Here is a 17,306-nt window from a genome sequence, read left to right as displayed (position 1 = left end):
GCACAGCTGCACAAATATGTTTACCACAGGTTCAATACTGTTTACCACAGGTGATACAATACTGTTCAGGGTGTACAATATTATGACCAAGTTATTATATCTAACAAAACAGCTAGCTTCAGAAAACATTAGTTACAGCTAGTGCAGTGCATATGTCGTACGATGATAGTGAAATGTGGAATTCTCATAATTAGCAATTCTAGGTTTACAAAAGCACATACACACTTGAGATAAGCTTTGACAGATACAAATAATGAATCTCGTGTTTTTTTACCATGTCTTATTGGAAATTACTAAATGTGTAAACAGTGGTAACATGTCAACAATTTGGGTTCCACTAAGTGAGTCTAGACAGACTCCTTGAGTACGACGAAGGCTGTCGTGTTCTCTTTCCACTCTACTATTACAGTGCTTCCAATCACAGTATGAATGATGAACTACTGCAGGATATCGATACAAAGTCTTTGTACTAAAATGTAGTAGTAGGGTCAGATCAGACGAGTACCACAAACATGCACATCATTACAGATATCTTTATAAAAAATTTCAACTTTGGTTCATCTTGAAGCTTGAATACAGTTACCAAGACTTGTTCTTGTTATACATCAATCTATATGTCTATAGCCATGATGATGTCATACAATAGGGACAGTTAACTTGCAACAATGAATAATTGCATGCTCATGGCATTCGACAGTGTTATCAAAGTACACTTTAGTTCAACTTTGCTGTGTTGGCTGCACAGTGACTACTATAGCTATATAAATGTATGTCAATGCATTTGAACAAGTTCAATAAATGTATCAATATGTTGCAGCAGTACTTCATGGTTTATACTTAGATTGGGAAGCACAGTAAAACCATTTTTACATTGTTGGTGAAAATGATGCACCGCACACACACATAACTAAAGGATTGTAGAAAATATTTTATTTTTCTACCACATATACACCAATTATTAAACAATTTAGACAAGTTAGACATTTTTCTTTTTTGTGATATATATATATTAATTTATATTAGTTTTTCTATTCAGAAAGCATGCTAATGACCACATAAACTGCTGAGCCAGCACATAAAAAGGTTACAGTCACAAGACCAAAAGAACCATAGCCAGGCCCAAATCTATCACAATCAATAAGACTAACAGTTCATTAGAAAAATTTCTCATTTAAAAAAATCAAAAAAAAAAGTTAACTTAAAAAGAATTACACCTAGAATTAATGCAACAATATTTGTTGCATTGGACATTTCAGTTCAAACTCTCAAGGCATGTTACTTTTTTTGTGACAAGGTATGAAGATGAAGACACTCCAGTAAAATGGAAACAAAATACTACTTAAATAATCAGTCAATAATATGCCAAGATGACCGTCACTAGATAAACAACAGTTTCTCAGTTTTTACAACACTGAGGGGGCTATATTATGCAAATAGTCATATTTAAATATTCTACTTAAAAAGCTGGGCACTGTTCGATGTTCTTTATATTCCATTGAAACTTTTGGTTGAAATACAAGGGCCACTTGCAGACTGAGGAAAACGTCTAACATATCATCAACGAAAATTAACTCTGAGTAAAAAAAAATTCAGCTGGCCTATTTCTTCTTATGATACAGAAAGGTAGGAACACAACAAATTTACATATGGGATGATTGAATAAAACAAATGAAAAGCTATTGCATACTAGAAGTTGACCATAACTTCTTGGAGTAACTTTTCTTTATATCGCAACATGCAACACACACATATAGGAGTATGAAAATTAGTACAATATTACATGTAGTACACGAATGCTACTAAAAGCATGTTTACAGATGAACTCTCAGAATATTTACAAAACTCATCATCATCCACAATGGAAGAACTGGTTGTTGCACTCTTGCACTTACCCAAATTGCTTTGAAAATTAGCATAAATTAGTACAATCAGAAAGGACTCATTGGCAGTGGAGATTCTATTACTTTCTAGAAATTGCACCCTAAAAAATGCCAAGGGACACACACACACACATACACAAAATACAAAGTACTAATTTACAATGTGTCAAAACAGAGTTCCTAAGACTGTACTTTTTCTTGGACCAAATCCCTGAAATAAATGAGTCCATGAAGGTATCTAGAAATGGACAATTTCAGTATATTGATGTAAATCAATAAAAGCAACTACTAAAAATAGCGCCACTAGTGCTGTAGCAGAACCTTCAAGTTCAAGCTCAGTTGTCCTAAAACGTTGGTGTTGTAACACAACCTCAAGTTCAGTTGTCCTAAAACGTTGAAGTTGTAGTACAACCCTTCAAGTTCCAGTTCAGTTGTCCTAATACATTGGTGTTCATGTTCAACTTCAGTTGTAGACGTTGTGGTACAACCCTTCAAGTTCAGTTGTAGTAAAAACAATGGTGTTAGAGTATAAACTTCAAGTTCAGTTGTCCTAAAACACTGGGTTTTGTAGTCCAACCTTCAAGTTCATGTTCAGTCATCTTAAAAACACTTGTACTGTAGTACAACCTTTAAGTTCAATTTGTCCTAAACACACTTGCAGCTCATACTTCAGCTGACTACCTTTAACTTAAGACCAAAAGTACATCCAATACAAGCAGAAAAATTTACAGACATAAAGGTGAATGACGTAACCTCAAGTTGAAACCTCACATCAATGGAGATCTCAGTACTGTCATTAAAGACGTCAATATTAATTTTGCTGAAAGAGTTGTCAGACAAATTGAGTCTGTGTTATCACATCTATAAAAAGATATTTACAAAAAAAAAGGATTTTCCATACAAACTTTGTAAGTTGGTACATGAGTTTTGATTGTTCCTGGCAGATAAAACTCTGCCTTTATTCCACTTCGCTACTTTAAATCTCTCATCATAGAAACTTATTTTTTTGTACTACGAGTTTTGTCCTTCGTGACTATGAGCTGTTACAATACTGTTGGAGTTAAATCAATGACAAATATCCATACAACTCTTCCTATGGCAGTATAATCATACACAGCAATATCCCTGGACCAATTGCCATGACAACATCATGCATTTCCATCTTCATCACCAGTTGACTCTTTACCCATGGGTTAGATTTATCTCTCTCATATCTACTGGTGGCAGCTTTTGTCAAATATTACTCTCAGTATGGAGTTTCTACATATCAGATTTATTTGTATTGTTGAGCTGTTAATTGACCATGAGTGTATGGGATTCAGTAGGAGCTGCTGAGTCGTAGATTGTATCTGTGTCTTTGGTTGGTTCGCCTGCTAACTGACACTGGAGAGAGAGTGTCCCAGCCCCACAGTCACAGAAAAACCTGAAATATGATGGGGGGAAAACATTAGAACAATTTGGAATCATGTTGGTTTTTCCATGAAAAAAACTTTACTGTAGATGAATCAACATACTTGTTTCAGAAAAGAATGGTTTATAGAGGAGCAAATTGCAAATGCAAATTGAATCACATTTTGGGATATGCCACATTTTGGCTACCTAAGTTCCAACCATTTTGAATGTACGGGTCACAAGATTTGGCAAAAAGTGATGGTGAATAAATTGGTCATGGCCACTGATCATATGGCGATATATACTCAAAGCCAGGAACAAAATGGGTGGAAAAAGAACTCTGTAAATTCTTGAAACAATGGTAGGCATGTTTTAATTATGGGTAGTTGCTAATTGATCAATACAGTGAGGACAACCTGGAGAATGAATGGCAATTACATGTATGCTGTCTTTACACTACAATACTACACTATTCTGGCCCTAAATTTTGGTCTCAAAACAGCACTCCTAGTGGTCAAACCATGAAATCTTGTATCTCTCTGATAATCAGAATATGGCATACTGAAATGCAATCACAATCAAAGATTTGAAGACGGAGACAGCCAAGAATTATTTGATAAGAATATTCTTTAAAAGCCAAAACTATCATTCAATCAATCTCACAATTTTTGACTTTTTCAGAATACTTCTCGAAGAATTATGACAGACAGGAAACATTCACCATGATAGATAGATAGTCTCATAACATGGAACACTACTCCAAAGTCATTTCAAAAAGCAACCTCTCAACCCTGACATGAATGGCAGTTGATCTCATACCTTACCTGTCGTGAGTTATGAACTCCACGTCGTGGCCTTGATGACATTTCTTGATGCAGTTCACACAGATAGCATTTCTGTCGGTAGTATTGCATGTCCTACATCTGTGAGAATTACAGAAAACACCCAAAATCATAAATATATTAATTAAGACCACCGTTTTTAAAAAAACTACACTGTTACTACCGGTATACTTGTCGATAAAACAGACTCCCTAATCAACATGTACAATGACTAATTACTGTTATTTTAACAAATTTCAGTGAATACATGGTTGGTTGTCTGTTTGAAAAAAATAACACCCCAGATACAGTATTAAATGACCCTACTGCAGAAGAATTTGAGAAAAGTATATAGGGGGATGCCAATATGATATACAACATTACACATTCATACGTATTCTTTTCAAGGAAAATTTGTTCTCAGGTTGAATAATGTGAAGCAAAGCAATACATAAAAAAGAAGATCTCTATCTGCAAAAAATATGCAAGTCAGGTATATGCAATAATCCGTAGCAAATATGTTTGCAGCATACATATACATACCTGTAGAAATTATGCATGGGATAACTAGTGTAACTTGATATCTTGTACAAGCAGCGACCTGACCTGACGGCCTTCTCTATAGCATCTTTATTATCATACACTCGGTTATCTGGAGGACAAGAATGATGAATTATGAATGCACATATGACAGACAGGCAACTAGAACCAAATATCAATACCTGCAAAACATATCTGTATCTATCTATCTATCTATCTATCTATCTATCTATCTATCTATATTCATTTGATATTCTACAAGAGTATTTATCTTTCAAATATTTGTACAACTATTTAATTCTCTGCTGTCATACATGTAATATGATTCTGTTATTATTTTTGTGTAAAGTTTAGTTGAAACACAGTTGACTTTGTAGCTAATTTCATGTCTCGGTCTTGAGGGGAAAAATAAAACTGGAAATTTTTGCTCACAGGCTTATTTTGCTGGGGGCAAAAATAGGCAGTGACTAAAATACCTTCTTTTACATGGACACAATGTACCAGTCTGGTAATTCATAAAAAATTAGTCTTTGAGAACTAGCTGAAGACTGTAAAAATGTCTACGTTTGCAGTACATTGAACAACATAACAAATTATTTTGTATACTGTTTTTACTTAAAACAGCAATAAAATGGACTGATAATAAAGCATCTTGTCTGTGACAAAATCTACATCCCACAAGTGGATACGCATTGAGAGTGTATTTGGCACCTTTATAATGCAGGTTTCATTTTAGTGAATGCTACAACTAAAATTACATCATCAATCTCGGTGAAATTTGATTCAATTTCTACTTTGCCTGTCACATTTGTAACGACTGCTCAATTTACTGTTCCCTAGTTGCTGCAACATGTGTCCCCAATGAGCACCACGTCATCCTGTGATGAATGGCACTCATACTGAAAGAAGGCATTCATGACTCAACCAATGTAACACACACCTTTCATATCAGGTTCTACTCCTGTAGCCAGACAGATGCCTGCAAACTTGTTATTGAACACCACATTGCCCTCGAGTGAGGCAGTTGCATTATTTGTTATTTCGATCCCTGCTGCTAGGCCATCGTAGATTCTGTTCTTTTTGAGGGTAGGGTGGCTTTGGGAACTAATAAGCACACCAGCTTGGGTGTTACGAAAAATTTCATTGCACTCTAATAAACCTGTAATATGGACAGAAATGTAATTAATACTGTGAAATGTGATGCATGGACGAGTTATGCTTTAAACACAAACTAGTTTTATAATGGAAAGTTGGTTTCAGTTGATACTAGAAACTGCCACAGAAGTGAGAAAAATTCACTTATTTAACAGCAGTTGATATTGCTTTGGCATGTTTAATGCTGCTCTCTTTAAACATGTGCATTTTAAAGTATGGGGCTTACAGGGGGTCATGCTCCTATCCAATGCATGATATAAATCAACCCATTTATTAAAAAAAGTATGGGGCATACAGGGGTCATACTCCTATCCAATATATGGCATCTTATGGGCTAAACTCAAACTATAGCAAAACTCACCTTTGCCACCATTGAATATACAAATGCCGCCGTCTCTACCATCATGAATCTTATTGTACCTAAGTGTTGGGTTACTGTCCGTTTTGATCCACACACCTGCCATGGCATTATCAAATATCTCATTGTATTCTATCACACCTAAACCTACAATAAAGAAAGAGTACAAACTTAAATATTCATCACATTTCGTAGCTGTACGATCAAACATTACGTACATAAACTCATAATGCTTACACATCAATGTAGAATCTTTTTCAGCAAATTTTGAAAACTCCAAAAATTTCATTTCAACTAACAGGCAAATTTAATACACACCTCCATTGTAGACAAGTATTCCACCATTTTGTCCTCCCCATATTTTGTTTTTTCGGATGACAGGATTGCTACCAGTTCTGATTTGAACCCCTGAGTACATATGGTTGAAGATATCATTGTCTTCAAGAATACCATGTCCGTTGTCGTAAAAGTAGACACCAACCTAGAAAAGCAGAATATAAACTCTCAATTCAACGTAAATAGAAAAAAAAGAACAAACAACTTATCCCTGGATCATGACCTGTGAACCCGAGTGTAAAGGTCATGGGAAAATTCCAATGTTCTGATGCTAACTAGTTCATAAATATGGTGGGCCATGTTGAATACAGTATTCAATTTGTGTGACCTCCAACATTTGTGGCTGTATGAAAACATAAATGTCTGCCTTAAAAATCATGACTTCTTAATCAATATTGTTAAATCGTTAAGATAAGGTCAGGAGATTTTATGGTTTTGAAGACAATTTTATCAAAGTTGATCAAGTCAAGTAACCCTGTCGATGGCGGTTGACACCTCTAGTCTAGAAACACCCACACCAATTTCAGCTTAATCAACCTACAAGTATAGGTTTCTAGATTCAAGCTTTTGAAAAAAAATAAACTTTTTATACCAACTTTGCCTATCAAATATGGCATCATCATGTGGCAAATTATGCTTCATGATCTTGAAGCATCCCTACCAAATATTGTGGTAAACAGAATACTAGTAACTTGACATAATTATGAAAGTGTTCAATTTCTAATTTGAAAGGAATAGAGAATGTAAAGATGGAGTTTTTACCTGTTTTCCGCTATGTATCCTGTTTCTTCTAAGTTCTGGACAGCTTCCAGTGGTAACCCAAACACCAGCCAAGGTGTTACTGTACACTTCGTTCTCTATAATCAGTCCTTTGCCCTTTTCATGCTGTAAATACATTTTAAAGAAAGTTACACTACTAAAAACTTATCTTAGGTAGAAACAACAGAAAATTGACAAGTAGTAAATTAGGCAATATTCATCACTGTATTAGAACCCTAAGCTTCTGAACAAGTCTTATCTTGGCATAATTCTCATTTGTACGTAAAGAAACTTAAAATATCAGCTCCCTTTTATCTGACGCAAAATCCATCAAGATTGTCTTGACCTAAGTTTACAACACATAAAACACAGGGATCAGTACATGTAATCTGTTGTTTCATTCATCAAATTAATGAGCACATGGAGAATTATTTTCAAAAAACTTTTTACGACACATTCATAAGGAACTTTCTATTCTATTATCCCCTAGTCCTGTGAGGGTTAAAACACTACCGAGGTTTGAAATCTGAAAGTGTCAAGAAGCTTGGAATCTCAACATGCATCCCCTTGCAAATATACTGTCTTTTTAAAAATATTTCACTTTTCACAAAATCCTCAAGATTATTTCAAACACTCAGTTAATCTTTTTTTTTGACACCTTGTACGTGGGGGCTATGTATAACTGTACAGTACAATTACTCACCACATAAATCCCCCCATGTTGGCCATCATGGATGCGATTTCCTCGGATAATTGGGTTACTGTTGGTCCGGATTTGTATTCCTGCGAGAGCGTTGCTATGGATATCATTATTCTCAATCAGCCCCCTACCTTCGCCAAATATGTACACACCCCCTTGATGGCCATTGAAGATTTCATTTCCCCTGGAATGTACAAAGGTTTTTGCATGTAATAATATTAACTAACAAGTTCCTCTAATCTGGTGGAATACATTATGAAATGTACAAATCAGTACTTCCATATCAAAAGTTGAATTCCACATGAATAAAATCCATGCGTAAAAATGATATACTAGTAGAATGTTTGGTAGTTTCATATCTTGTTTTAATCTTTGGAGAATCTAGGGTAAGGTTGCTTAACTTAATGTACAATGCATCTCGAAAATAAACTCGTCAATCTTTTGCTGTTACTTGGCTCAAGATCAAAATCTATTTAAAAAATGCAAATTTTTGAAAAAGAAGTCCAAATGACATCAAATATTAGTCATTTTAGGCAGCCATTTACTATGTTAACTCTATAGGAAAATGAAAGATTTATGATTTCCTTGAAAACAAGATGGTGAAACCCAATTTTCTTTTTACTATCTCGAAAGGACCAGGAAAAAGCTGTCATATGGTAAAGTTTCAAGAGAATTTAAGGTCTTTGAGTTCTAGGGAAATTTGTCTCAGGGGCCCCATTCTACCGTATAAATACTAACACAATTAATATCTGATGAAAAATAAATGTCATGGTAGAAAAAAACATCCTAAAATTCAACAACAATATCTTGTCTCCTCTATATATGTGTAACATTGATGGTGGTGGTAATTTGTTGTTAACAGTAAACTCACCTTATTGTAGGATCACTATTGTATGTCACCCACACACCAGCAAATGTGTTAGAGTGGATTTTATTCTCAAGGAATTCTCCTCTCCCATTCTCATGCACATAGATGCCTCCTGTCTGTCCATGGTGAATTTCACAATTTACGACAGTTGGGTTAGCACCGGCTTTCACTTCAAATCCTGCTATCCTGTTGTGATGTATATTACATGAATCAAAGTAACCCAGTCCATTATCAAATGTAAATATACCGACATCTCGGCCATGATGAATGTGACAACGCCTGATGACAGGGTTAGCAAAGTTCTTCACCCAGATACCAGCCAGTGCATTGCCACTAATTTCACAGTCTTCATAAGTACCCTACAAAGAAAATTACAATTATTACACCCAGACCTAGATTATGTAGTTCAGCAAAAGATTGTTTGCAGGAGGATTTTACAGATATAAAAACATTTGCACATATTATGAATACTTCATACACAATGATACTGTATGGTATCTTACCTGTGAATGGTCATTGACAAAAAGACCAACATTCTCACAATCACTTATGATGCAGTTTTTGATATGCGGTGCTGCACCTTTCCCACTAACACTGACTGCTGAGCCAACTAGATAATGAAATATGAAAAATAAAAACAATCAGATCATGATGCTATTTTTTCATGGTTGTGAATTTCAAAATTCTTAGATGACACACAAGAGAGTACAGAAAGATTTAAAGGTGCGACAAGGGGATAAAAAGGCCCCCTAACTTTGTGGGGTTATTGTCAAATATGAATGTATAGTGAACAATGCAGCGATTCCTTTATGAAAATCCATGACAACACTGAGCAGCTGGTGATTTGGGTAATAAATTTGGTATGTGTAGACGTGTGAATGTCTTGGGAATGCATCTGTGGTTACAATAAGTTGATATTTATACATGGTATATACAATTTGGACAAAACATGATTGGACTGGGGGCTTGTTCATTACTCGTACTGAAAAGTCGTTACTAGTTGAGGTGTAGCTAACGACAAACCCCACCTTTAACATTTGCAAAGTCATACCAAAATGTTTGATTTATACAGGTTAACAAAATAAATCACAACAAATAGTTGCAACAAACAAACAAACCACGATTTAAACGACAGGGATTGACCCTAGTGTACTGACCTTGTGATTTGCTTCTTATGACACAGCTGTCTATTGTCGGCCAACAGTTTGCTGTTACTTCTATACATGAATGTTTGTGATGTGGTTGCTGTGAATTGGCATCGGGTGTAAACTGCAATCAGAGAGATGAAAATTTACTGTCAAAAACTCAAAAATCACGTGAATAAATGTTGTCACTTCAGCAAGTCTCAGAATCACAATTTCTAACTCTCAAATGACGAGATGGCAAACATATGAGTACTTTTATAAATAAATGAGAATTGATCGGTTTTCTCCCTGGAGTGATTTCATAATAGGGTACAACAGAAAAAAATAGAATGAATTACAAAAACTAGTATTAACATATGATATAACTTTCGGTCGGATATAAAACTGCAAAAAGCAGGATTTAAGATAATTTTGTCAGTTTTGACAGCATTTTAGGAAGATCTGACCAACTTTCAGTAATTAAGTATAGGAACATGTACTGAACTTGACATCACAGATATATTACACATCATACTTACTCTAATACTGAGAAAACCTAAGTATGCATCTTCACTATTTTCCATAAATACAAATGTTGATTCTTTGTTATTTTCAATGATAACGCTGTCAGGGTTATTGCCAAAAGCTGCAGGTAAGAAAAAGAACATGTGTCAATATGTACAGTGAATAGTAAGTAAGTGCCAACATAGCATTTCCCACAAAACCACAGCTTAAAATATTCTGAATACACATGCATCTAATATTCCAATGTCTGTAATCTTATGGTTTGCCAAGATTTGCCAAGAGAAAGAATCTTATAGAAAATAATGTGCTGTACCGTAATAGTCGAGGATCACATAATCTTGAATTAAATTAATTTATCATCACGAGGAATATCTCCACTAAATCTCAGACCAGTTTACCCTCTAGTTTTGGAATTCAATATTTTTTAACCCCAAATCATACTTTGTAGAAATAATGTGTATGTCAAAAATGGAACATCACAGCAACAACAATACATCCCTAGAAACATCTCCACCAAATTTCAGGCCAATACACCAAGCAGTTTTGAGGTTTGAAATATTGACTGAAAATCACATTCTAGTCCTATTTTTTCTAATACTGTGGGACCATCACATCATGAACAATTCTTCAATCATCTACACATCCCCTAGCAACACCTCCATCAAATTTCAGGCCAGGAAAGAGTAGTTCTGAAGTTTTAAATGTTTGACCAAAAATCAGTTGTGTTAAAAAAAAAGGATATGGAAAAGAAAACCTGATGACAATTAAGCGTAACTTTTGAACTCACCAGCTCCAATAATACAGACTGGCGTATCAATATAAAGCCATTCACAACTGTAAATACCAGCGTGGACAAGGATCAACTGATACATTTGACCTTCAACTGCTGATAGTGCTTCTTCTATCGTATCGTAATATTGCATGATGCGACCAGTGAAAGATTCTGGGTTTTCATACACTTGCTGTGCATACCCGGGCTTCACATGTACGCCATGATACTGTGGGTAGAAACAGAGGTAGAAAATATCAAGGAAAATGGAAAAGTAAAATTGATTCAAAGTATGTCTGTAATTCCAGTGCATCACTTTCATTTATGGTATGTTACTCCTATAATATAATAATACAATTCTATGATACATGATATACTTTATATCCATATACCCATTGGAGCGTCTTGGAATTAATTTGCATTTCAAGTATCAGAGATCACATTGGATTGAATAGTTTATTGCCTACAAACACCCAAAATCCCACCTTATTACGCACCAGTCTTCAAAGTAGTTTTGGAATTCAAGAATATCTTTTTTGAATTCAAAATAACTTTACTAATTTGCATATGAACAATGCGGTCGTCTCATTAATATTTTATAATTCTTCTTCACATCCTGACCATATTTTGGACCAATATTGTCAGACACTTTTGAAGTTTACATTTTTAGACTGAAAATCACCTTATTTGCATATCAACTATGACATCATCATGTCATGAACACTCCTTCATCTAAACACAAACATACCAACAAAATTTATACTAACATATTTAAGCCCAATCTACCCAATAGTTTTAGTGTTGAGTTTGTTTACGACAAATCACACATCTGTTGTGCGATCATTTTGATTTGAACAATTTTCCAACAAGACACCCTAAAGTAATGGCCTAATCCAATACCAGGGCAATCAGTCTGGTGATTTTGACGTCAAGACACACACACACAATCTACAATGCCTATAGCACTATTGATCTTATAGTTGAGCTGTGTTAAAAACAAACATGCACATGTGTTTTAGCATTTAATGTTATGATATATATTACACTAACTGTGAATGAGAGTGACAATACTGTCTACAGAAGCCGACATATGCTGCAATATAATATTTACCCCAAGTGTTCTATTACTAGAAGCGGTCTGACACCAGTATTCCTGCAACATCACCACTAATACATAACTACAAATCCCAACAAACTTATTACACAAGAACACAGCCATAACAATATTACACACAATTAAAATATTTTTTTTTTAAATAAACTTACAAGCTGCTTAAAACTTTCTTTCCAAACATTTTGGTGTTCTGTTTTTTCTGGTTGCACAAAATGGAACTTGCTTGGTTCAGCGTGAAGCAGCGGTAAAGACATTTCATATACTGATTGGTACATATTTTTCCTGGAAAGAAAATACACAAATACATTTTTATCATTCAGATATAATAAACAAGCTTGTTATAGTTCATTGCATTCAAAACCTCACACTATGAATTATTCAAAAAGCTAATATTCTCTTGATTTACCGGGCTGATACTGTATAACAAAATTCTTCTTTTTTCTGAAAACCTTGTAAGTTTCAATAAAAATAGTGCCAATGGGGTGTTGAATGAACATTTTCACAGTACATAAATGATGCAATTTCTATGCAAGTTATCTCAAACTAATTAAATATATTTATCAATATAACAGTCCATATCAGAAAATCCACTGCAAAATTTCATAACCTTTACAATCAAACAGAGGGGTGAAATGTCATTGACAACACAATAGACTGTGAAATTCAAAACACAGTTTTGCATTGAAAGTGTGCAAAATAAATATTCTTTTTTCTCTCTCAAAATAATGTGATTGGAATTTGAAAAGCTGTGCTCAAGGTCACAAAATCACCATGTGTCCCAAACAATGATATGCAAATGCACTTACCATAAGGTGAGATCATTGGCTAATGTATTCCATCTTTTACACACACAAGCTCCTGTACACAATTCCTTTTCTTTCAAATAGGAAAAGATATTCAATAAAATCTCATCGGGAACATGGAATTGCAGGAAGTTGTCTTCTGGATTAGCTGCTTAATTAAAATTGAACAAAGCGGGGAAACACCGATTACATTTGTATAAACGCTGAGTGACTGTCTGTATAATCACAACATATAAGTGTGGCAACATGTTGGAACCTGTTTTCCATTTAAAGACCCCTTCCTGTTGTTAGCACAAAGGAGCTCATGTACTGGGGAATAGCATTTATAATTAAGAGAAAAATGCAACCATTACCATTTTGATGAAGTTGAAATAAAGAAACATGTACTCTTTCTCACCTGGTTGTTTAACACGGGTTTCCTCTTGTAGAGCAGCAAGCTTAGATCGTTTGCTGGCCCTTGGTGCTGGTGGGCTTACAGATTTTGAAGGTCCCTGCACAGAAAAATGATTAACAGTATATTCAACTTGCTGTGATTTCATCTCAAACATTATTTTACAGCTTGTATCTATGTAGTCTAGAATGGATTGGGGAACAATTCTACTTTTTGTCAGTTGTAGTGCAGTCATATGTTTCTAGGTACTAGATTAATTTTTATTCCAGTTGTGCATGAAAGGTTTTTTTCTCCCAATGTAAATAAGTCCCGTTAACATACTTTAGGAGTTGCTATATTTCTATATTCAGCTGTTGTGTTTAGGTGTCACCAACACAACAGTTGCACTGAATACAGCAGGCTGACTGGATCCAGTGTATGAATTATTAACAAGTTCTGTCTACACTCCTTCCCCCATTTCCATTCTCTGCTAAATTAAGGTAAGCCTGACATGTCCTATATTGCCATTCTGCCAAATTTTTTATGTGCAAAAAATAAATATCTTTACTGTATATGTTTTAACATGTTCTAAATTACCATTCTGTCAAATTGTAAAATAAAATCATGTTTTAATACGATGAAAGTTTTATATTTTGAATGAGAAAATGGAACAATTTTTCAGTGTGTTAGTAACTATTCATATGCCATCATAATGTAAGCCTCTAAAATGTCACATCACTGATGCATGTATTCAGATGCATGATAAGGCATACATGGACCTTGGTACAAGAAACTGTCAACTGAACATGACGTATCATAGTTGGTTGGACAACTCTATACACAAGATTATTTACATAATATTTGAAAAAGGGAAATATAATATACATGCAACCAACAATTTACACAATACTAGTGACTAATTTATTCAAATGAAAAATGTACTGGAAAAAGGAATATTATTATTTCACAAAAGGGGAAATGAAATCCTGATCTTTTTGATCAAATTTTCTCTTGCCAACAGAAATGGGAACAAGATCAAAGCAAACTCAAACTCGCCTTTGAAAGCTTGCATACTTACATGTAAATCCATTAGATTTACCATGGTGAGGAACTCATACAGGCAGTTATTGTGATGCATGTACTTATCTAAGTACTAGATGACATGCGAGTAGTGAAATGCTATGAAAGGACTGGTTCTGTGTGGTTGGTGTGTGACAAACAACCATGATGACAACTTGAAAATAGCATTTACTAAAGGGTTTCATTGTACACCTGCCATGCTGTGAACTTCATACCCCAACAGAGTTTGAATTTAGAGTCAAGAAAAGCCCCACTATTGTCTGCATGCTTGGCTACCCAGCCAAACAAGAGGACCACAAATTGGAGATTGAAAATAGCATGAATTGAATGGCCGTCACAAACGAAGAATAGAATCTTTCGTATGTGTGTCAAGGATTTTTCTGTATGTAATTAAAACAGACTGTGTGACATTGACTAAAAAGCCTGGGATTCAAACTGAACATATTCTAAGTATTTGCTTTTTGCGGGCAAATAGTGCAAGAGTGAAAATCTTTTTGCATGAGTATCCTTATACAATACATCATTGTATATACTACTACATGTTAATTTTTATTCTTGCTTTAAAATTTCAAATGTGGCTGTTGGGATTGAACAAGGTGACATTGCCAAGTCTTCAAAAAACACTGTCTACTGTAAACAGTAAATGTACACTATGTAAATAAACTTACAGGATCCACATCTGGGGTAATGCTACTTGCTTTCCGTCTTAAACTATATGTCTTCTGTGGCAAAACATTGGTTCTACTCCGAGTTGTTGCAGACGTAGACGTTGGAACTGTTGATGCTGACTCTACAGAAATTGAAAAAAATAAAAATATTATGTTATGATTCCTTTTTTAGTTCCATTTACCATGAATGTATTAGGGGACATGTCCATGCATTAACACTGTCATTCATTTAGTCTTTTGTGTAACTGTGCTTTGAGAGAATGTCAATGTCTATTGTGAGTCTCAGGAAGTAACAGCTTACAACCACCATACTAAGACAAGAGTCAACATGTGACATATTCTTTTGTTTAGTTTTAAATTAGTATTTGAACCTCAGACTACTAACAAAAAAAAAGAAGGAAAGAATGGGTCACTACCTCAATGAGAAAAAATATTATGTGAAATTTTATTATGAAATTATTGATATGTTAGTGGTAATGCAACATAACTGTACTGTGTTGTCAAAATTTTTATCTACATTTTCATTCATTCAAGGGGTCTTGTGTCAATGTAAGAGGCTTTTTTGCTATTTTTAGATTAACAAAGTTAATGACAAAAGGTTACTGTAATTGCAACCACAGAGTTCAATCATTGTCGAATAAAAGGGGAAACAGACACTTCAGAAATAGGGCGATGTAATTATATATGTAATATTTCATAACATGTAATAATCATCATTTGGTAACACATATAGGTCACTATGCAATATGATGTATGATGAAGATTCACCAGTCAATGAATGAGATGAACCTTTCTGAGCTCATGGATGTGCAGGACAAAGTGAACTTCAACTTTTTCTGGTGCAAAATTTAATCATTGTAATAGATCAGTTGGTAACACACTTTATTGTGATGAAGATTCACTAGTCAATTAATCTTGCTATGCTCATGGCTGGGCTGAAACTTTGAGGTAAGAAGGACAAAGTGAACTTCAAATTCTAGTGCAAACAAGTGATTGTCTTTCAAGTTTCATTGTATACTATAGGGGCACTGTATCATTAGGAAATCACAGACTATGAAGAAATTAACTGTGCAACCTATGTATGTACACATCGCTATCATGCATGCCGCAGAAATGGAATATTCCGTATGTTGGGTTTGAAGGCAAGCATTTCAATATTGGAATCAAGAACCAAAAGGACACAGATGGAAAGTGTGCACTATCTGGTCACAGAGGGCACAGTAACATAAAAGACAAAGACAACAATAGGGCACCGAGGACGTGATGCGATGTGGGCGGTAGACTACAAACATACGCCGGGTTTTTATACTAACCAAGGGTTGGTTTCACTCCTAACCTGCATACCCGAACCTTAAACACAGTGACACAATCAACAATTCGTTTTAAATTAAAGTACTGTGACAAACTGTCACTAATGTTAGAAATAGGTTTATGGTCGAGGCCAAATAAGTCATGTATACAGTCACAACACTTTAGCGGAAGTGAAGATACTTCCCCTGTACAAAACAAATTCAACGCATGGCCTCGAGATTCCTTCCACACACTGTTGTAAAGAATTAGCAGGAAAAAGCGTAAATAGTATACCCTAACAGTCGACTCTGGAAATCGAAATACATTTTTCTTCACTGCAAAATTGGTGTTCCACAGTGTGGATGTTTAGATTACTCACAAGTCCTGTACAGTGCAAATGAAATGATCAACGACAGCGAACAAAGGACGAACACTCACCAGACAAAGAACCGCTGTATTTTCCTCTGTTTTTACGCCCTGACCGTCTCAAACCGACTCTAGACGATGCTGTACTTGACGATGACATTATAGTTGAGTTAATCGGAAAAATAACTAAGTGGAAGGGCGTCAAGAACGATGCAACAACATATCACCTTGAGGAATGACTATGAATTCATAGAGTACCACAGTGAAGATGAAATGCGATGCACGGCTTTCAACGGTAAACCAATCATAGAACGTGTTCGGAGCACGTGAAGTCAAAATATTTGCATTGGCCAATCACATAGAAATACATAAATTACTAATGTACTTG

At 34.9% G+C, this 17,306-nt stretch overlaps 1 protein-coding gene across 3 annotated transcripts; it reads right to left on the bottom strand.

Moving 5' to 3' along the window:
• Positions 1-764: 764 nt before the first annotated feature.
• On the bottom strand, positions 765-17,180 carry LOC144453792 (F-box only protein 11-like). 3 transcript variants are annotated; one of them, XM_078145153.1, is made up of 18 exons: positions 16,991-17,180; positions 15,263-15,384; positions 13,542-13,635; positions 13,148-13,295; positions 12,494-12,623; positions 11,246-11,456; positions 10,473-10,579; positions 9,967-10,078; positions 9,313-9,419; positions 8,813-9,168; positions 7,945-8,125; positions 7,245-7,367; positions 6,465-6,627; positions 6,150-6,293; positions 5,574-5,792; positions 4,637-4,745; positions 4,097-4,195; positions 765-3,303 (listed from the first exon to the last, which is right to left on the bottom strand). In XM_078145153.1, exons 1-18 carry the CDS (start codon positions 17,076-17,078, stop codon positions 3,174-3,176), a joined length of 2,643 nt encoding a protein of 880 aa, XP_078001279.1. In that variant the 5' UTR covers positions 17,079-17,180; the 3' UTR covers positions 765-3,173. The 3 variants fall into 3 exon arrangements, with proteins under 3 accessions (XP_078001279.1, XP_078001280.1, XP_078001278.1); XM_078145154.1 differs by having other exon boundaries at positions 13,148-13,292; XM_078145152.1 differs by having other exon boundaries at positions 3,167-3,303; positions 4,092-4,195.
• Positions 17,181-17,306: the final 126 nt, after the last annotated feature.

The sequence above is a fragment of the Glandiceps talaboti genome, chromosome 2, assembly GCF_964340395.1.
Source record: "Glandiceps talaboti chromosome 2, keGlaTala1.1, whole genome shotgun sequence".
NCBI lineage: Eukaryota > Metazoa > Hemichordata > Enteropneusta > Spengelidae > Glandiceps > Glandiceps talaboti.
The sequence above is the reverse complement of the archived record's forward strand: the minus strand, read 5'-3'. Positions and strand labels throughout refer to the sequence as shown.